This window comes from Chiloscyllium plagiosum, chromosome 5, assembly GCF_004010195.1.
Source record: "Chiloscyllium plagiosum isolate BGI_BamShark_2017 chromosome 5, ASM401019v2, whole genome shotgun sequence".
NCBI classification, from domain to species: Eukaryota; Metazoa; Chordata; class Chondrichthyes; order Orectolobiformes; family Hemiscylliidae; genus Chiloscyllium; species Chiloscyllium plagiosum.
This window is the reverse complement of record NC_057714.1, coordinates 23,399,286-23,420,706: the sequence shown is the minus strand read 5'-3', so window position 1 is coordinate 23,420,706 and position 21,421 is coordinate 23,399,286. Positions and strand designations below refer to the sequence as shown.

Sequence of the window (21,421 nt, the reverse complement as noted above, 5' to 3'; positions counted from 1 at the left end):
ACACTCGTTTAGTATCTCTCCCATCTCCTGCAGCTCCATACAAAGGTTGCCTTGCTGATCTTTGAGGGATCCTATTCTGTACCTACATTGCCTCTTTGTCCTTAAGGTATTTGTAACCACACTTTGGATTCTCTTTAACTCTATTTGCCAAAACTACCTCATGTCCCCTTTCTGCCCACCTGATTTCCCTCTTAAGGGGGCGGCACGTGGCTCAGTGGTTAGTACTGCTGCCTCACAGCACCAGGGGCCCGGGTTCGATTCCAGCCTCGGTCGACTGCCTTTCTGGAGTTTGCACATTCTCCCAGTGTCTGCGTGGGTTTCCAGCCATTCCTTTACATCTGCCTCCAATCAGCTTCTGAAAGTCCTTGCCTAATACCATCAAAATTAGCCTTCCTCCAATTTAGAACTTCAACTTTTATATCTGGTCTATCCTTTTCTATCACTATTTAAAAAATAATAGTGTTATGGTCGCTGGCCCCAAAGTGCTCCCTCACTGACTCCTCAGTCACTTTGCTTTGCCTTATTTCCCAAGAATAAGTGCAAAACTTACCTTTTCTAGTAGGTACATCCACATATTGAATCAGAAAATTTTCTTGTACACACTTAAATTCTTCTCCATCTAAACCCACTAACACTATGGCAGCGCCAGTCTAAGTTAAAATCACCCTATTATTCTAACAGATAACAGATCTCCTTACAAATTTGTTTCTCAATTTCCCTCTGACTATTAGGGAGTCTATAATACAATTCCAATAAGGTGATCATCCCTTTCTTATTTCTCAGTTCCACCCAAATAAATTCCCTGGATGTATTTCCAGGAATATCTTCCCTCAGTACAGCTGTCATGCTATCCCTTATCAAAATGGCCACTCCCCCTCCTCTCTTGCCTCCCTTTCTATCCTTCCTGTAGCATTTGTATCCTGGAACATTAAACTTCCTGTCCTGTCCATCCCTGAGCCATGTTTCTGGAATTGCCATGATATCCCAGTCCCATATTCCTAACCAAACGGTCTCTTTCCATGCTATATGTCTCTGACTTTAAGAGGGAGCTACCCCGCAAACTTAAAACAAAAAGCACTGTGAATTACTCTTAGTAATCCTAGTACAGTAGCACTGACAGAAACTTGAGGTTTCCACCTTATAACCAGTAAAACAAGTGTCAAAACATGGTAAGAAAATCTAATAACATTAACTTTCAGCACAGAACAGTCCAAGATCAAATTTTAGAACTATGTATAGCACATTAAAAGATATTCTTTAAATCTTATTAATTACAACACATGACAAAAATAGACAAGAATATCCCTGTGGTAATTAGTGATATTAACAGTTTCTATCTCAAGAAAACAGAAACCCTGTACTGATAAAGAAGCATTACCGTTTTCTTTATCCTTGTGTTTGCTTTAATTACATTTAGCTCAAACCGTAGAAGCTCCACTTGCTCTTGAGAAAGTTCTTGGTAACCTTCTTGCAATGATGTCATAAATGCAGGGGCATGAGAAGATATGGTATCCCGAACAGATGTGATAGTGTGATCAAGAGTCATCGAATTTGGTCCCGACAAACATTGAGAGTTCTGGCAAAATAAAAAAGACTTGCATTTATGTAGCATCTTTCAGGAGTAGCTGACTTTCCAAAATATTTTACTGCCAACAAAGTACATTTTACAATTGTAAATAGTGTAATTTTCATTAAAATGAATCTGCAGTAATTGTTTTGTAATTTAAAACAAGCCAAGATTGCTCCTGCACTTCAAACACTAACAGAGATTCTGTAGCGTTTTTCATGATTGAACATGAAAGATGCAGAATTTCTCCATTTGTTTCTAGTTCTTGTCTGACATATCAATTGAACCCTTTCCCTCAATTTGGAATATGAGGATTTTTCTAATCAACACCTCCAGGTTTCCCTGGATATCCTGCATGTTGTCAGTGGAGGAATGATCCTGGGCAAACACAAAGGTTGCATGAGCACCATGTAAAATGCTTGTGACAACATGAGTGGCTGCTGCTCGAAGACAGAAGGGTAGGTGATCTGTTGCGTTTCCAATTGGCTCATTGTAAACTCCTCAAACTGGGTGGTATTTCCACCTCTGGGTGGAAGGTGTGATAATACTATGGCTTTCAGAGGTATCTTGTCCTGGGCTTTTTTTGTGAAGAAAGTTCGAGAGTGGCGCCAAGCAATCTAGTCAGAGCCCATGAGGGTAACAGCTTGTGAGGTCTTGGGTTTTTAAAAAAATTGTCATAATACAAGCAGCCTGAATGGGTGGGGTCAAGTTCCCATAGAACCAGAAGTTTTAGTTTTCAGTAGTAGTCGCTAGGGTCTTGAAGCTCGGTTTGGAAGCTGTAGTGCACCTCTTCCTCTTGCTGAGTTTTCTTTTGATGTTTTACCTCCTTGGTTGGAGAATTGCCTGTGAGACAGTTTATTTTTCTAAATTTGCCTTTGCCAAGAGTATGTTCTTCAATGTTACTATATTAGAACAGTTAATTAGCAGTAGTTAATATTTTGTTAAGCATTTTGATAGAGTAGTAGTTAAGCCAATAATTTAACTTTTATTTTGTCTGCATTATAACAATAGTGTAAAAATTAAGTGTGTTTTGCTTAATGTTGAATAGTTGGACCAATCAAATCGTATCTGTAATGCAGCACCTTACTCCAATTTATAAAATATCAAAAGGGTGTGTGTGTGTCTGTCTGTCTGTCTGTCTGGTCCATAACAATTTGAGGTTCTTGTCTGATCAAAACCTCTAATTCCATATTGAGTGTAGGATTATTGGACTCAAAGGCAGTGAGTGGCAAGCATTGGTGCCTTTTATTGTGGGTGTTGCATTTGGTTGGTTTGAATAGGGTGTCCAAAGGCTCTTTCAGATGCTAACAGTTTCCTGGAGGTGGAAGAAATCATTTTCGGAGTCGACAATTGCAGCTTTTACAATTGCCAGGCATGCCATTGGAATCTTAAGAAATGGCTAAAATTAAATTGAAAATGAAGCAGCTTCAGCATGTGGGCGGCACGGTGGCACAGTGGTTAGCACTGTTGCCTCACAGCGCCAGAGACCCGGATTCAATTCCCGCCTCAGGCGACTGATTGTGGGGAGTTTGCACATTCTCCCAATGTCTGCGTGGGTTTCCTCCGGGTGCTCTGGTTTCCTCCCACAGTCCAAAAATGTGCAGGTGTTAGGTGAATTGACCATGCTAAATTGCCAGTAGTGTTAGGGGCAGGGGTAAATGTAGGGGAATGGGTCTGGGTGGGTTGCTCTTTGGAGTGTCGGTGTGGACTTGTTGGGCTGAAGGGCCTGTTTCCACACGGAGAATCTAAATCTAAGTAAATCTAAGAAAAAGAAATGAAAAGTTTGAAATACGATTGAAAGTATAGGAAAAGCAGAATGAAAGAATAGCTCTAGCAGAATTAACAGAAAAGGAAGCGATGGCCTGAGAAGAAAGGGAGAAAGTGAGTTTTTGAACTTCAGAGGTTAGGACAAATCTCAAAGTCAACTTAAAATGGCAAAGGTAGAAGTGAAAATTAGGAGTAGTAATGAGGACAGTTGATGGAAAGCAATCCCATCATAGCTAAAAGCCTGGTGGGAATCTATTTAAATATGTCCAAGTGTTGCCTAAGTTCTATGAAAATGACTAAATGAATGAAATGGCCAGTGACCATGTGGTTTATTGATCCAAAGTTGGTATGTGGAGCTTATAATGTGCTTGCATCACTTTCAGAGAAGGTACCTGGGGAGTATAATGAGGTGAAAAAAGCCATTTTAAGTGCATACTAGAAATGACCAGAAGCTTACAGATGTTTCAGGAATTCTGAGGGACCTTGGTCAAACATGCACTGAGTTGAAAAAATCAAAAAAAGTAATTTTGGTAGATGGCTAACGGCATTGAAAATAGATCAAACATATGATGCTCTTGGGGAGACAATTATTTTAGAGTTCAAACATTCACTTCCTGAAGTAGTGAGAACTCAGATGGAAGAGCAAAGAGTTAAGACTGCAGGATTAGCAAAAGAAATGGCAGATGATGGAGATGATTCATAAATCAACATTTGGCTTCCAACATCAATTTCAATCTGAGAGGGATAGAAACTAGGGAAAAGAGAAATCCTCAAGTGGAAAGGGAAAAGGAGATCTCATTGAAGATAGTAAAGATAGGAGGAGGAAAGAGAAGTCAAAAAGCTCAGTAGTTTTCACTGCATAAGGCAAGCCAATGAAGTCATAGTCTGGTTTAGAAAAAGCACTGGGAAGATGGGTGTGGGCAAACAAGATAAGCAAGAGTGTTGAGGTGATAAAGGAAAGCACAGTGGAAACTAAGAAGCTGCAAAAGAACGTACAAACTGGTGAGGGGTTGATGAGAAGAAAGTGCCAGATCTCTTTAAAGAATTTACTTTAAAAGAATGAGGTGATGTTTATTCATGTATACTAGGAGGAACAGGTAAAGAAATCAAAATTTAAAAGAGATATGAGAACAAGTTATTACTTGTTGAAAGATGAGGAGATATATAATTCATAAGGTGTACTGCAAATAAAATGCTGGCAATATGTGGAATTCATGGTGAGAACAGCAGTTTTCCATTACAGAAGTGAGGTTGGAGGGTCCAGTGAAATGTGGTGAAGTATTGACACAAGTAATAGAGAAATTCTCTGTTCCAGATATACAGTTGATCCTTGGTAATGACAGTAACTGGGTCACAGGTGGGAGTGATGCCTACTATGATTGAAAAGCCAGTGGACTATCAGGCAACTGAAGTATTATAGCAAGTGTATCCTGAGACTTTTTCCAGACTTTGTGGTAACAAAGCCACAGGTGAAAATAGGAGGAGAAATCAAGGAGTAAAGACAAGCAAGTTGAAATTCAATTATCAGAAACTATGTTTGATCAATGGTTGAGAAAGATAACAAGAACAGGTGGAAGAACAATCTGGATCTTTTTAGTTCAGAGAAATTAGCCGAATTACAACACAAAGATGAAAAACTAAAGCAATTGTATCAAAAACCATACTCAGAAGAAGAATGGGAGGCTGATTAGGGATAGTCAACATGGCTTTGTGCGTGGGAAATAGTGTCTCACTAACTTGACTGAGTTTCTACAATAAATAATGAAGAGGATTGAGGAGGACAGAATGGTGGACGAGATCTATATGCACTTCAGTAAAGAATTTGACAAGGTTCCTTCTGATAGACTGGTTAGCATGGTTAGGTCACATGGAATATAGGGAGAACTAGCCATTTGGATACAGAACTGGCTTAAGGCAGTTCTTAAAAGGCAGAGGGCAGTGGTGGAGGGTTGCTATTCAAGCTTGAAGCCTTGATTCCAGTGGTGTGCCAAAAGGATCGGTGCTGGGTCCACTGATTTTCGTCATTTATATAAATGATTTGGATGTGAACATAGGAGCTACAGTTAGTAAGTTTGCAGATGACACCAAAATTGGAGGTGTAGTGGACAGTGAAGAAGGTTACCCGAGAGTACAACAGGATCTTGATCAGATGGGCCAGTGGAGATTAATTTAGGTAAACGTGAGGTGCTGCATTTTAGAAAGGCAAATCAGGGCAGAGCTTATACACTTAATGATCGGGTCCTGGGGAGTGTTGTTGAACAAAGAGACAGTGGAGTGCAGATTCATAGTTCTTTGAAAATAGAGTTGCGGGTAGATAGGATACTGAAGGCGGCATCTGGTATGCTTTCCTCAATTGGTCAGTGCATTGAGTGTAGGAATTGGGAGGTCATGTTATAGCTGTACAGGAAATTGGTTAGGCTACTTTTGGAATATTATGTGCAATTCTGGTCTTTAAGCCATAGGAAGGATAGTGTGAAACTTGAAAAGGAATGACAAGGATGTTGCCAGGGTTGGAGGCTGAGGGGTGACCTTATAGAGGTTAATAAAATCATGAGGGACATGGATAGGGTAAATAGACATGTTTTTTCCCCTAGAGTGGAGGAGTCCAAAACTAATGGGCATAGTTTTAAAGTGAGAGGGGCAAGATTCAAAAGGGACCTGAGGAGCAACTTTTTCATGCAGAGGGTGTTGGGTGTATGGAATGAGTTGCCGGAGGAAGTGATGGAGGTGGTACAATTACAGCATTTAAAAGGTATCTGGATGGGTATATGAATAGGAAGGGTTTGGAGGAATATGGATTTAGGATATCTGATTAATTTAGGATATCTGATTGACATGGACGAGTTGGACCAAAGGGTCTGTTTCCATGGTGTATATCTCTGATTCTATAATAGATGTTTAGCTGATTAGTGATTCTGAACAGAATTGCTACAATGTTAGATAAACCTTATTCTGTACTGACAATATAATGAGTGGATTCTGATTTAGCATTTACTAAAGTAAACAAATAACTGCATTACTCTACACTATACCTACATCAAATTAGATCTAAAGTTTTTCTTCAATATTTTCTGCCTGATTCAATTTATTAATCTTTCAACTTAAAAAAAAATGAATAACATTATATATAAATTGTACTAAGTAACATAGTGAAATTAAATCAATTTGCTTTAATAAACATTTTTTCCACAGCTGCATCTGCTGCTGTGGACAATCCATAGATTCAGACAGCAAACTTAGTTTTGAAACATAGGAACAGCCCTCAAGGTGGTAATCAAAGGAAGTTAAGATTTATTAATTAGACTAGTTTATAATATAATTCTGACCTGCTCTGAAGAAGTTCCAGTTCCAAGTTCAGATTCGTAAGAACTACCAAAGTAAAGGCGCCAGATGTTAGGGCATGGATCGTCAGGTAATATTTCACTGGTATCCAGATAAACTGGAGACTGTTCCAACCATCTTTCTCCATCCCCTGTGGACTCATCAGAACCATTGCTGTGATTCAAGAAGATCATCGAGGATAGACTCATATCACTATCGGAACCTGAACCAGCATCCTAGAACAAAGCAGCAAAGTTGTATTTTGTTAGTGCACTACACATTGATCCATCTCATATGATCGCACTGTTCAGATTGATAAATTATGGAAAAATGCTAATTAACATTTGGAAAACTATTCTTGCTGGTACAAAAATGCTGCCTGTGAAATACGCATCTTTGAAGAAAAGTAACTATAAATGGTATGATCAACCAGGTAAATAAAATATAAAATATACACATTAACAATATAAAGATTTACTTGTTGGCGCAGTGTTAAGTGCCAAAAAACAACAAGGAGGCAAAACAGTAGTTTAGTTTCTGCACAGCAAAACTTAAAATTTCTTTAGGTGATGCAGAGCTCACCTACAAAAGAAAAAATAAAGATGCAAAAGGTAGCAACAAGAAAATTTATCCTCTGCAAACATTTAATTGAAGAAAGGTACTTCTAAGTATATCCAGGAGATCTGAATCGCTCTAACTATTTTGAAAAGAGAGACTGGATTACTGCACCAAAATTTACATAGTCAAACGGGGGCAGTTTATGTCAAAGCAAGTCAAATCTACCTCCATTCACAGTAAATTTGAATCCTGATCCTAGATAGCAAATTTGACCGTCTACAACCATCTCTGTTCCCTTACTCAAGGACGAGGTCTGCTTAGGGTTGAGAGTTTCTGACATGGGTCTGCATGTGTCTAACTGGGCTGATTGTTATCTCCACGTCTCGGCACGTAGGACAGGATACCCCTGAGTAGAGGGATCCGGAATGCAGGATTGCTATCTTTTCACTGCTACTCTGCCTCATCAAGGTGTTTGGTCTCAATACATGAGCAAGTTGTCACCATTTTGAACAAACAGTAGCAAGCTTCTCACAATCCTTAACATCAATGCTGCTACCCTTCAAAGAGGCATACTGATTACAGCTGAGGTGAAATGTCATTCATTTTCCATTTTTATACAATTAGGGAATTATGACAGCACATCCAAGTTCTTATTCTAGATGGGAAAATCACATCTGTGGATAATAGAACAGTCTTGCCTTTTCAAGGTGGTGCTGCATCTTGCTTTGTAGCACTGCTTGCTCCCTCAGCTGCCCATTCCCAAGAAGGCAGCACTGTCACTTTGGAGACTTGAGGGTTTACGATGACTGCAATTGTTCTGAAGTGGAACAGGCTATTATTACAAATGAGGAGAGTAGAGGGGATCCTGAAAAGCACTGCTCAGCTGCAGATTCTGCTGTGCAAAGCCACCTCTGTTCCAACAACCCTTCATGCATCTGCTATCTGTATATCCTTGACTAGGAACTCCCAGTTTCATTACCTTGTCCCCATGGCCAATTCTCCATCACCACAAACCTCAGCAAATGAACACCGATGAAAGTCTGTGTGAATTTGTTAACTTGGGGACTGTGGGACATTATCATTGTACACACAATATTGGGTTGGGGATCAGATTTCAGTAACCTGTTCAGTTATGTTGACGAGGACCACCTTGCCCCTGGTGGATTCACCCACATTCTGAATTGTGGAAATGCACCATCTCTTTTTATCAGACCTGCCATTGAGGACTACACTTGTCTGATGCATCCCTGCCACGCCCCATTACACATCTTGACTTTGCTGCCATAGTTGGCCAGAGCAGGAGCAAGGTTCTCCAAACTGCATTGCTTAAAGGATCACCAGAGCACACAAGCGTCTGCATCACATAATGGGTTCACAGAAGGCACAGCAGGCAGCAGAATGTAGGTCACATCATTATTAGGCCTGCAATATATGCATCCACAGCCACAGGCAAAACAAAATATATTCAAGTTTAATGCTTTTCCACTTGATGCACATACCCGGAATACGGTTGATGATATGGTGCTATGAACTGCATCCAGCTGGGCATTGCAGAGTAAAGCTTTCAAGTCAGCTCCAGTAAAGTATTCAGTCATAGTTGCTATTTGCTGTAAATCAACATCATCTGCCAAGGATAATGACTGGCTCAAAGCTTTCAAGATCTCAAAGCGTGCTTCCTGAAAGGGGAGAAGAAGGATATGTAACATGTATTTTAATGTAAAAAATTCAAAAATAGTGCACAGTGCATAAGTCCAGTACCCACTTCAACAATGTGATGACAAGGCAAATTTGTCAAGAACTTGGATGATGTACATTTTAGATTCTTTGCTTTCAGTGGAAGCACCTTCCTTACATCAAATCCACATTAAAAGCATGTTTTTATCATGATGTATACTACATAAATAATACACAGCACAATACCGGTTTGCTTTTAGTATTTGGAATATCATAAAATCAGTAAAGGCACAATTGGAAAAGATGTATTATCAAAAAAACCTTTATTTGTTACTCTGATTTGGATAAAGCAGAAAGCTGTAACTTAACTATTATAGTTTTATCCGTGCAGTGTGCATCATCTTCAAAGGGGACGTAAGTGCAAAAAATTACCAGGGATCTGGATTTGAAATTGCTTCATAGTGACTAATCAGACAATGATAATTTAAAACAAGAACATCTCTATACCGGTTTGATACAGCTAAAATTGAACCATGTAGGTTCATAAAATCTGGTTTGTTCCAAGGTACTTTAGACCCACCATTTGAGGACCACAAATTCTTCTCAAACAGTTCCACATATCCATATTAGTCAAACCAGACAAGCAACAAACAACAGCTCCAGGAAATTGTGCAATTTTACCTGGTTAAGTAATAGGAACACTTGTGCAAAGCTGGTGAGCTGACAGTTTTGGCTCTGCTAAATTATGATCTCTGATCCTGCGTAAGTTGAATCAATTTCTACAAGATAGTTGCACAAGTAAAGCTTCTACAGATAGATGTAGAGCTCTCAGGCACTTGTTTCATTGACTCAAACACATTGACAAATTTTCTAATGTATCAAATGTCAACTGGTCAACTATCTGAAACATTGAAAAGTTGCGAATGTTCCAATCAACTTTCCTAAATAACAGTGTCCATAGTGGAAGAAGAATTATGCTTTAATTATTTACACCTAAAAATATCTAAATAAATCAAATTTCCTGCATGGATTACACCATAAATATTGTACAACTTCAATACCTGATCTGGAGGTGGGCAGTAAACAGATTTATCTAAACGACCTGGCCGTAACAGAGCAGGATCAATCAAATCTGGACGACTTGTGGCAGCCAACACATAAACTCCTGTAGACAATATTGTTAGTGATTACTAGATAACTACTACTTTGGCTTGATCAGAAGAGAAAACTCAGTTTATCTACAATTAACTAATACTTATTTTAAAAATTTAATTCACTTCTCAGCTTTCAGTTTAAAAAGTGCCTCAGTTTGAGAAGTCATAATAGCTCATCCACCATTTGTTCAACAAAAAATGAAGATGGTGCACTTCAGCAATACCCCACTGGAATTAATCCAATGGTGTGGGTCTGATTTGAATTCAAAACAGGATTTCCTTTAAAGAGCGAGCATATCCATTAATCACAAAATAAAGCTCTGAAACTGCAACTAAAGAAAACATTTACAATTATATAGTGTCTTTCGCTGCCTCAGGCCCAAAGCACTTTACAATTAAGCATTTTTGAAATAATGCAGGAAACAAGATAGCCGATTTGCACTCACAGTAGGATAGAAATGTAATAACTTATTTTTAGTAATGTAGTTTAAAGGGATAAATATTGATGGGACTCCCGATTTTCTATTGCATAATTCCATGTGAAATTTTTGCATCCAATAAATGCATCTGCAACATTTTTGCCTCAGTATTTTGTTGGTGTCAGCCTAAATGTTTTGCTCAAGTCATACAGAACTTGAACATAGAATCTCACTCCGAGACAAGTTTGTGAACTGATTCACAGCTGACACAAACTGCTTCAATCAGCAATTTCAATATACATTTCACAGACTCAAAAGAAATTCATCGGAAAGAAGGCATCCTCCTATATCCCATTATTAATTCTCTTATATACATTTTATCTATACCTCTTAAATGCCCAAAGTAGCCTGTTTCTATTTGCCCAATTTCAACCCATCGTAATTGTGAGCATCTCTCTCAAATTACCCCATAGTTTATAATTGAGTTTGGTGCTGGAAAAGCACAGGAGGTCAGGCAGCATCCAAGGAGCAGGAGAGTCAACGTTTCAGGTATAAGACCATTTCTGTTTCTATTTGCCCAATTTCAACCCATCGTAATTGTGAGCATCTCTCTCAAATTACCCCATAGTTTATAATTGAGTTTGGTGCTGGAAAAGCACAGTAGGTCAGGCAGCATCCAAGGAGCAGGAGAGTCAACGTTTCAGGTATAAGACCTTCATCAGGAATGAGATGAGATCCTGATCTCATCTCATTCCTGATGAAGGGCTTATGCCTGAAATGTTGATTCTCCTGCTCCTCGGATGCTGCCTGACCTGCTGTGCTTTTCCAGCACCGAACTCTCAACTCTGATCTCCAGCATCTGCAATCCTCACTTCCTCCTCCATAATTTACAATACCTTGTAATCCTTCAACTCCATCCAGTTGTGTTAGCAGTTGATTGACAACTCTGTCAGTTACACCAGTGTTGTCATGACCACGACGAGGTGCAATGGAATCAAACTCGTCAAAGAAAAGAATGCAAGGTTTAGCAGCCTGTGCCCTAGAGATCAAAATGTAGAAGAGAAAATTATTTTATTTCTTTGAATTCACATTTTTAAAAACTCATTTAAACTGCATGTAAGAACATAATACTTACAGAAGTGTGGTCAGTGCACACAGATGTTTTAATGGTTTAAAATAGCAGTCAAAAAAGTGACAAGGACAAAGCTTGTGTAATACAGTAAATATATGCCAATTTTTCCAGTTATATGATAATACAGCATTCCCAAATGTGGTCACAGAAAAGCCATGGTGTGACAGTGCCAATGTTGGACTGGGGTGGACAAGGTGAGAAGTTACATGACACCAACTACAAGCTTTCAGAGCACTGCCCCTTCGTCAGGTGAAGTGCTGCAGTTCACCTGAAGGGGCAGTACTTTGAAAGCTTGTGATTTCAAATAAACCCTTTGGACTACAATCTGGTATCATGTGACTTCTGATAGAAAAGCTGCTAAGCCATCAGATCATAGGGAGCCCCTATTTGCATCAACTGGGATTGGAGAGCTTTTCAGCCAAAGCTGAAAACAGGATTACTTTCACTTAAGCAGCAGAGACAGCGTGTAATTAGGCGCAAATGGATGCCACAACCGAGATCAGATCAGAGCTCTGTAGTCCTGCCACATCCAGAGTTTGATAATTGAACAACTATAAGAGGAGGAAACAACTCCAGAAGTGCAGAGATGATCCATCTGAGCCTTCTCCTGAGAGCTTTAGTACCATAGAAAACACGCTTCAGTCAATTCAGTTCAATCCAAACCGTATCAAGAAATGGATGAAGGCAGTGGACACTAATGTCTTGACAATCTTCTGGAAACAGTACTGAAGACATGCTCCAGAATTAGCTGCACCACTTAGCCAAACTGTTGCAGACACAACATGCATCTGCTCAGCATTATGGCAGTACAGTAAATATATACCAATTTTTCCATTCTGTAATAATACAGCATTTCCACACCCCCTGCCCAACCCTATCCCATCCACAAACCACTGCCTTCAACATTAAGTCCTTCCACCAGAGATGCACAGCATCAACATAAGGAAACTGGTGGAGTCAATGTTGATCCTGTGTGGTTGGAGGGTCCCAAGGTGGAAGATGAAGTGGTGTTCTTCCAGGTGTTGGGTTGCTTGGATTTGGCGGTGGAGGTGGCCCAGGACTTGAATGTCCTTGGCGGAGTGGGAGGGAGAGTTGAAGTGGTCAGCCTTAGGGTGGTGAGGTTACTTGGTGCATATGTCCCAGAGACATTCCCTGGAACATTTGGTGAGTTGGCGTCCTGTCTTCCCAATGTGGAGGAGACCACATTGAAAGCAACGGACACAATGAGATGTTTGGATGTGTAAGAAAATCTCTGCTGGATGTGGAAGGATTCTTTGGGGCCTTGGGTGGAGAGGAGGGTGAGATGTGGACGCAGATTTGACATTTCTTGCGGCAAGGGAAGGTGCTGCGAGTGGAGGGTGGGGGCGTGGACCTAACAAGGGAGTTTCAGGGATTCTGTCTGGGACACATGCACCAAACAACCCTAATGTCCTGTGGCTGACCACTTTAACACCTCCCTCCCACTTTGCCAAGGACATGCAAATCCTGGGCCCCCTCCACCGACAATTCCAAAACAACCGACACCTGAAGGAAGAACGCCTAATCTTATGCCTTGGGACCCTCCAACCACACAGTATCAACATCAACTTCACCAGTTTACTCATCCCCCCACCCCCCCCCATCCCACATCCAACTCTCCAACTTGACACCACCCTTAAACTGTCCTACCCTGTCCATCTTTCTTCCCACCTATCCACATCACCCTCCCCTCTGACCTATCATTACCCCCCACCTGCATCGACCTATTGCCTTCACAGCTATCTGACCTCCCATTCCCTTCCCCACCCCCACATTCCTGATGAAGGGCTTATACCCAAAAAATCGATTCTCCTGCTCCTCAGATTCTGCCTGACCCGCTGTGCTTTTCCAGCGCCACACTTTTTGATTATGAAGGAAAAACATTGGCTTGTCACTCTCTTGGCAAGTCACCAAACTGCAGTAATTAACATAAGAGTACTTGGGTCAGATTGAACATACTTGCTGAAAACATCACGAATTGCCTGTTCACTTGCACCAATGTATTTACTCAGCAGTTCAGGACCCTGTAGGGAAAAAAGACTGGAAATCAGTGAAATGAATTTATTCAAATAGTCATTAATCTCTATCTTGACAGTTTTATGATTTTGCTCCAGCGCATCAAATTAGGAATATCAAGAATTTCTCGGTACCAGATTTCTAAATTCTATGATAGCACTGCAACAGATTCCTTGACATCTGTAAGGTGAGGAAAGCGGTGATGTATTGGTTTTGGCTCTCAGCCACTGTTCTAGTATTCTTGGGTCAGTGCAGATTTGGGTGGGCCATAGCTGATGGTGAAATTTGAATGTAATTAAATATGGGATTAAAAGCTGGTCTATTGGCAACCACATAAGCATTCTTAATGATCGCAAAAATCAACGTGGTTTACTAATGGTCACTATACAGGAAACAAATCTGCTGGTTTCTTAACAACCCTCAAATACCCTAAAGAGCTAACCAATCCAAGGACAACTAAGAATGAGCAACAAATGCAGGCCTTGCCAGCAAGCTTTCATTCTACACTAGAATAAAGGAAAAAAGTGCTTAATTTGTAACACCAAGTGGCAGAACACAGGTCATGCTGTATTATGAAGGCAAGCTCTGCACCTTAGAGAGAAAGCAAGCAGATCTTACTATAGGAATGACAGAAGAATGGGATGAATATTATGGGCTGCACCTTACATAGCACTTAAACATTAGTCTTAGTGGTCTTGGCCTTTGAGTCAGAGGGCTGCAGGTTCAAGTCCAATTCCCAAGAATTGAGTACATAATTTAGGCAGACAATTTTGTACATTTGTGCAGTGTTCCTCAACTTTCTGTCATATTATCCTTTGACTAAGTTGTGAAACTGAAGCTTTCTCCTCCCTCGGACGTACAAGTCCACAGAACACTAAAGAGTTCTTCCTGATGCCCTAATAAATAACCAACACAAACAACAGGTCATTTCATTTCTATTTGTTTGCAAGTTAGCTTTTCTGTTTACTTCAAGAGTAATTGCACTGGGAAAGTACTTAATTGGCTATAAAGTGCCTTGGAGCACTCAGCTCATGGAAAGTACTGTAGAATCAAAAGTTTTATACATTAATGGCTGATTATAGAAATGTGAACATCTAGACGGGAACAGATTTTCTCCTCCACCTTCTAAAACATGTACTTATTATTCCCTTTACTTAACAGGTATATATCATATTGGTAATATTACTGAATCAATATACCAAAAGTCTGGACTAATTATCAAGAGGCAGAGGGTCATAGCACAGCACAGGCACTGGAGAAACTTAAAATCAATTACTCCAATAAACCTGGAAATAAATAAGATCCTTCCAGGTATGATGGCCATGAATCTCCTAAATTATTATTTGGCTCATTACATGCTTTTGGGAAGGAAATCTGCCATTCTCATCCAAACTGGCCTGCACGTGACTCACTGTTAATTACCACCTCTGCTCAGCGAAGTTAGTAAATGGTAATTGGAAGGAGGTTTCCTTGACCATGTCTGACCTAATGCTGTAAGAGTTGATGAAACGTAGGCTCCTGGAACAGAATTTCATTCCGACGTAGCATAGCATGCCAATAGTAAAGTAAAATAAGAATAAAACATGATAGATTACACTCCAGCAACTTAATTAAATGATCAGGTATGAAACAGGGCACAGCCATCCTCACTTGGACCTGCACATTCCTTCACTAACGTCTGGGAATTTCTGTCAAAGGGGGATCTGTCCCACAGACTAGTCAAGCAACAGCCTGATATGGTCAAACTTAGAAGTTTAGAAGATCAAACACAGTAATATCCTGAACTCCTTCAACACCATTGCACAGTATGTCCTGTCCTAGCTACAGGGCAGGCCAAAAAGAGGCAAACACATAGTTTTATTGAATCAGGAAGAAAAGGAGCTGACATCTCATCAAATCTCACAGCACCAAGTCAGACATGGGCAAGGAAACCCTTTCTAACTACCAACTACGACTCCCTCTCATCTGAAGAATAAGTACTCATCCATATTGAAAATCATTTAGAAAAAGCACACAGAACAACAAGGACACTATGTACACTGGACAGGGGCATGAAAGCCCACCATCTAAAGTGACTGAGCAGCATTATTACTCTCTATTCTTTGAAGGACAAAGTCATCAGAGAGGACTGCTGCAAGTGTGGAGAGAACCAATATAAATGGGAAAAGCCTGCTTAACCTGTCCTCATCAATTTATCCAAATCTGTCCATGACAGTATTGACAGCAATGTCCACAGCATAATCCTTGAAGGGATGAAATCTTGTCTCCACAATGAGCATACCCTCCAATTATTACCATACTGAAAGGATAAATTCAGCTCAGATCTAACAGTTTGAGTGAGCATCTGTGAGGTACTGTAGGCCATCAGTCTATCATCTCATAGCCCAGCATATCCGTCACTATTACAATTAGGCCAAAGAATCAGGAGTGGTTTGATAATTTTCAAAGCACTTGCTGTGCCTGGCCTACCTAACATGAGGTACTGTACCACACAGGACTATAAACATGCTAAACAACAGAGTGAAAAGATCCCACAACCAAAAAAAAAATCAGATCAAAGCATAGCCAATCCGATTGAACAGTGATGGTCAATTCATAAACGAGAGCTGGTTGCTTCAGGAGCATTTCCATCCTGAACGTTGGCACAACCCAGCATGTGGGCGCAAAAGACAAACTAAAGGATACGAAAGTCTGAAGTCTGCACGATTGATCCACATTGGCCTTCACCAGATGTCCCCAGCATCACAGATGCCAAACAATTCAGTTTGGTCCATTTGATAACAAGCATAGGGTACAAATACTGTGGACCATGCTAAAATGGTGAAACATAGAACATTGCCAAGGTATTGACTGTCTACAAAATAATATAATGAAATCTAACCAGTTATTATTATCAACCTAATCGTTCAGTCATTAGTACTATCAAGCTGTACTGACTTGGTGATAATCTGCTCACTGAGTCAATTTGAGTTCTGTCACAGCCACTCAGCTTCAAACCTCTACAGTCTTAATTCAGACATGGACAAGAATTATATTTCAGATGAGGACGACAGCTCCTGACATCAAGGTAGCATTTGACCAAGCATGACATCAGGAACATCAGGCAAAATTAAATCAATAAGAATAAGAAATCTCCCCACTAGCTGCAGGTACATACTACACAGGAAGATGGTCATGACTGTTGGAGACTAAATATCTCAGTACCAGAAGATTGTTGTAAGTGCTCCTAAAGGCATTGCCCTTGGCTCAATCATCCTTAAATGATTGAACAATGGTGTCCCCTCCATAATGAAGTTTTGAGTCAGGTGGGATGCTTGCTAATAGTTGCTAAGTTATTGTTTCTATTTATAACTTCTAATGATGCAGCCCATACACACTTGCAGCAATACCTAGACAGTACTCAGGCATGGGCTGTTAAGCGGCAAGTAATATTCACACACATGCAATTACTGATCAAATGAGAGAGAATCGCACCAATCCCACTTGGTATTCTAAGGCATTACTGTAGTTTATTACGGACCAAGCCACAACCCTCAAAACCTTTCAAGGAGGTAGCCCGGACCCTAATTTTGCTAGTTGTTTTAAGCAGAAGTAAAGTGATGTTCCATGAGAGAATCAGCTGGTCAAACCACTTAGTGTTAAACAAAACAGAATTTACTTACAAGATTACTGAATGAAACACGAAGAACAGAAAACAGAATACCGAATAACTTATCCTATCCGAAAACCCAACCAATCATCCCAATTAATGATGCTGTGCCAAAATACTTGCAACAAAACCCATAAACATCCTTTGGCACAAAAGGTAAAATCAAACACAAGTTCTTACATGATTGAAGTTTGTGAGAGAGTACCTTGCTTTTGAACCAGCCAGCAGCTTTCCTACACAACTGCTATGTTAAAATAAACACAGAAAAGCTGACCTGGGAGAACAGGCCACTCCCCTTTCATTGTACAAGTTTTTTAAAAACTTGTAAGCCTTCTTCCTGAGGCAGTGTGTTAGCTGTAATCAAATTGGCCCCAAAACCTTTCAACCCCCAGACATTTGGCACCTGTGTCGTCTACTGAAATTTCTTGACTTTCTTTAGCAATTCAGTGAGTGGAGCAGCCACACTGCGAAAATGTGGCACAAATGTTTGATGAAATCCACTCAATCCCAGAAACCATAGCACTGCTCTTTTTATCGATGGTATGGGAAACTCCCCAATTATCTTTGTTTTTGCATCCAATGGGGCCATTTATGAGTGTCCAATATCATGGCCCTGGAAGGTGACTTGGGCTTTGGCAAATTCACACTTAGCCAGATTGATCACCAAGCCTGCCTTCTAACGTCAATCGAACAAGTCTGATAAATGGTGTAAACGTTCCTTCCATGTATGACTAAAAATCACCAGATCATCAATGTAAGCAACACAGTTGAGTAATCCAGCAATTATCTTATTGGTTAGTCTCTGAAATGTGGCTGGCGCATTTTTCATGCCAAGTGGCATGACTTTAAACTGAAAACACCTTCTCCTACTGCCCCCTCGACCATGACCCCACCCCCCCACCACCAAACCGTCATCTCCCAGACCATACAGAACCTCATCACCTCAGGAGATCTCCCACCCACAGCTTCCAACCTCAGTCTGGGAACCCCGCACCGCCTGATTCTACCTCTTTCCCAAAATCCACAAGCCTGACCACCCTGGCCGACCTATTGTCTCAGCATGTTCCTACTCCACCGAACTCATCTCCACCTACCTTGATACTGTCCTATCCCCCAGTCCAGGAACTCCCCACATACGTTCGAAACACCACCCACGCCCTCCACCTCCTCCAAGACTTTAGTTTTCCAGGCCCCCAACGCCTCATCTTCACCATGGATAACCAATCCCTCTACACCTCCATCCGCCATGACCAGGGCCTCCAAGCCCTCCGTTTCTCCCTCTTTCGACGTCCCCAACAGTACCCTTCCACTGACACACTCATTCGTTTGGCTAAACTGGTCTTCACCCTTAACAATTTCTCCTTCGAATCCTCCCACTTCCTCCAGGCCAAAGGGGTATCCGTGGGCACCCATATGGGCCCCAGCTATGCCAGTCTCTTTGTTGGCTACATAGAACAGTCCATCTTCCGTAGTTACACCGGCACCACCCCCAGCTCTTCCTCCACTACATTGATGACCGCACTGGCGCCATCTCGTGCTCCCGCGAGGTGGTTGAGCAATTCATCAACTTCACCAACATATTCCACCCCGACCTTAAATTCACCTGGACTGTCTCTACACCTCCCTCCCCTTCCTGGACCTCTCCAACTCCATTAATGATGACTGACTTGACACTGAATTTGAATTTTTTTTTAAACAAACCCACCAACTCCCACAGCTACCTGGATTATACCTCTTCCCATCCTACCTCCTGCAAAAATTCTATCCTGTATTCCCAATTCCTCCGTCTCCACCGTATCTGCTCTCAGGAGGGCCAGTTCCACCACAGAACACACCAGATGGCCTCCTCCTTTAGAGACCGCAATTTCCCTTCCCACGTGGTTAAAGATGCCCTCCAGTGCATCTTGTCCACATCCCGCCCATCCGCCCTCAAACCCCACCCCTCCAACCGTAAGAAGGACAGAACCACCCCGGTGCTCACCTTCCACCCTACCAACCTTCACATAAACACATAATCCGACGACATTTCTGCCACCTCCAAACGGATCTCACCACCAGGGATATATTTCCCTCCCCACCCATTTCTGCTTTCCGCAAAGACCGTCCCCTCAGTGACTATCTGGTCAGGTCCATACCCCCCAATAACCCACCCTCCTTTCCTGGCACCCTCCTCTGCCACCGCAGGAATTGCAAAACCTGCACCCATACCTCCATCCAAGGCCCCAAAGGAGCCTTCGACATCCATTAAGGTTTTACCGGCACATCCACCAATATCATTTATTGTATCCATTGCTCCCAATGCGATCTCCTCTACATTGAGGAGACTGGATGCCTCCTAGCAGAGCGCTTTAGGGAACATCTCCGGGACACCCGCACCAATCAACCCCACTGCCCTATGGCCCAACATTTCAACTTCCCCTCCCACTCTGCCGAGGGCATGCAGGTCCTGGGCCTCCTCCACCGCCACTCCCTCACCACCCGACACCTGGAGGAAGAACGCTTCATCTTCTGCCTCAGAACACTTCAACCGCAGGGCAATGTGGATTTCAGTTTCCTCATTTCCCCTCCGCCCACCTCACCCCAGCTCCAACTTTCCATCTCAGCACCGCCCTCATGACCTGTCCTACCTGCCTATCTTCCTTTCCACCTAACCACCTCCACCCTCTTTTCTGACCTATCACCTCCATTCCCACCCCCATTCACCTATTGTATTTTATGCTACTTTCTCCCCACCCCCACTCTACTCTCATTTATCTCTCCACCCTTCAGGCACTCTGAAGGGCTTTTGCCCAAAACGTCGATTTTCCTGCTCCTCGAATGCTGCCTGACCTGCTGTGCTTTTTCAGCACCACTCTAATCTAGACTCTAGTTTCCAGCATCTGCAGTCCTTGTTTTTACCTTTATACTGATACAGTCCATTTGGCATTATTAAAGGCAAAATTGCCTTTTCTCTTTCTGACAAAGTACCTGCCAGTATCCTCTGAGCAAGTCCAAATAAGAAATATAAGTTGCTTGTCCCACCTTCTCAACAGACTTCCAAATGCGGAATAGGATATGTATCAGTCTTTGCAACTGCATTGACTTTGCAATAGTCCATACATTACCATTGGGTACCATCTGGTTTTGGCACCATTACTATGGGTTTGCTCCAGTCACTAACTCACTTCGATTATATTGTCTTGGAGCATCCATTCAATCTCCTTTTGAACCTGTGCCAACTTTAGAGGGTCATGCTTATAAAGATGTTGTTAATCGGAACAGCATCTCCCATATCTACATCATGCATAATTTGGTTAGTACTTCCGAGCTTATTTCCACATATCTCCCCATGTGATAGCAATAACTCTTTCAGGTCATTTTGATTTTCCGCAGGAAGGTAATTTAATAATTTATCCCAATTTTTAACAACTTCCTCATTGTCCAATTTAATTTGAGGATGTCCAATTCAGAATCCTCTGAATTTGGTTCTTCCCTTTGTGATGTAATCAACACATTCCACGCTTGCTTTCTTTTCCTGTCAAAATACCTTTTAAGCATATTCATATGACACACAGGTTTCTCTCTGTCTGGAGTCTCTATCAAGTAGTTCACCTCACTCAATTCCCTTTCAACTTGATAAGGTCAACTTCAAAGTTTTAAACCTTGCTTTTAAAGGTTCACCTATCATTGGAAGTAACACTAAAAAATACCTTATCCCCGATAGCAAAATTACTAATTTCAGATTTCTTGTCTGCTTCCAGTTTTACTGTATGCTGTGATATTTTTAAATGCTATCTAGCCAACTGTCCAGCTCTATTTAAATCAGTCCCTAAAATTTGACACATCGTCTAAATATGTGGTCTCTAAATTCTGACTTACCAATTTCTCCTTAACCAATTTTAATGTTCTTCTCACTTCATGCCCAAAACCTAATCAAAATGGACTGAATTTGGTCGATTCATTCGGTGTATCTCTGATCGCAAAAAGTACAAACGGAATTCTCTTATCCCAAACATCTGGATCGTCTTGACTATAAGCCCTCAACGTGGTCTTTAATGTCTGATGCCATCTTTCTAGCACTCCATGCAATTCTGGTTGGTACACAGTAGAAACTTGAATTGTTTTATTCCTAAGCTGTCCATAACTTCCTTGGATAATTTTCATGAG

At 41.2% G+C, this 21,421-nt stretch overlaps 1 protein-coding gene across 2 annotated transcripts in view; it reads right to left on the bottom strand.

The window, feature by feature from the left end:
• Nucleotides 1-21,421, bottom strand: part of pex1 (peroxisomal biogenesis factor 1) — a 108,873-nt gene that overhangs the window by 9,460 nt on the left and 77,992 nt on the right. For both annotated transcript variants that reach the window (XM_043689702.1, XM_043689703.1), the window contains 6 exons: nt 13,570-13,634; nt 11,357-11,499; nt 9,949-10,052; nt 8,713-8,889; nt 6,661-6,891; nt 1,379-1,576 (listed from right to left, as the gene is read on the bottom strand). In XM_043689702.1, the coding sequence (XP_043545637.1) occupies nt 1,379-1,576; nt 6,661-6,891; nt 8,713-8,889; nt 9,949-10,052; nt 11,357-11,499; nt 13,570-13,634 (918 nt within the window). The remainder of the gene's footprint in view (nt 1-1,378; nt 1,577-6,660; nt 6,892-8,712; nt 8,890-9,948; nt 10,053-11,356; nt 11,500-13,569; nt 13,635-21,421) is intronic.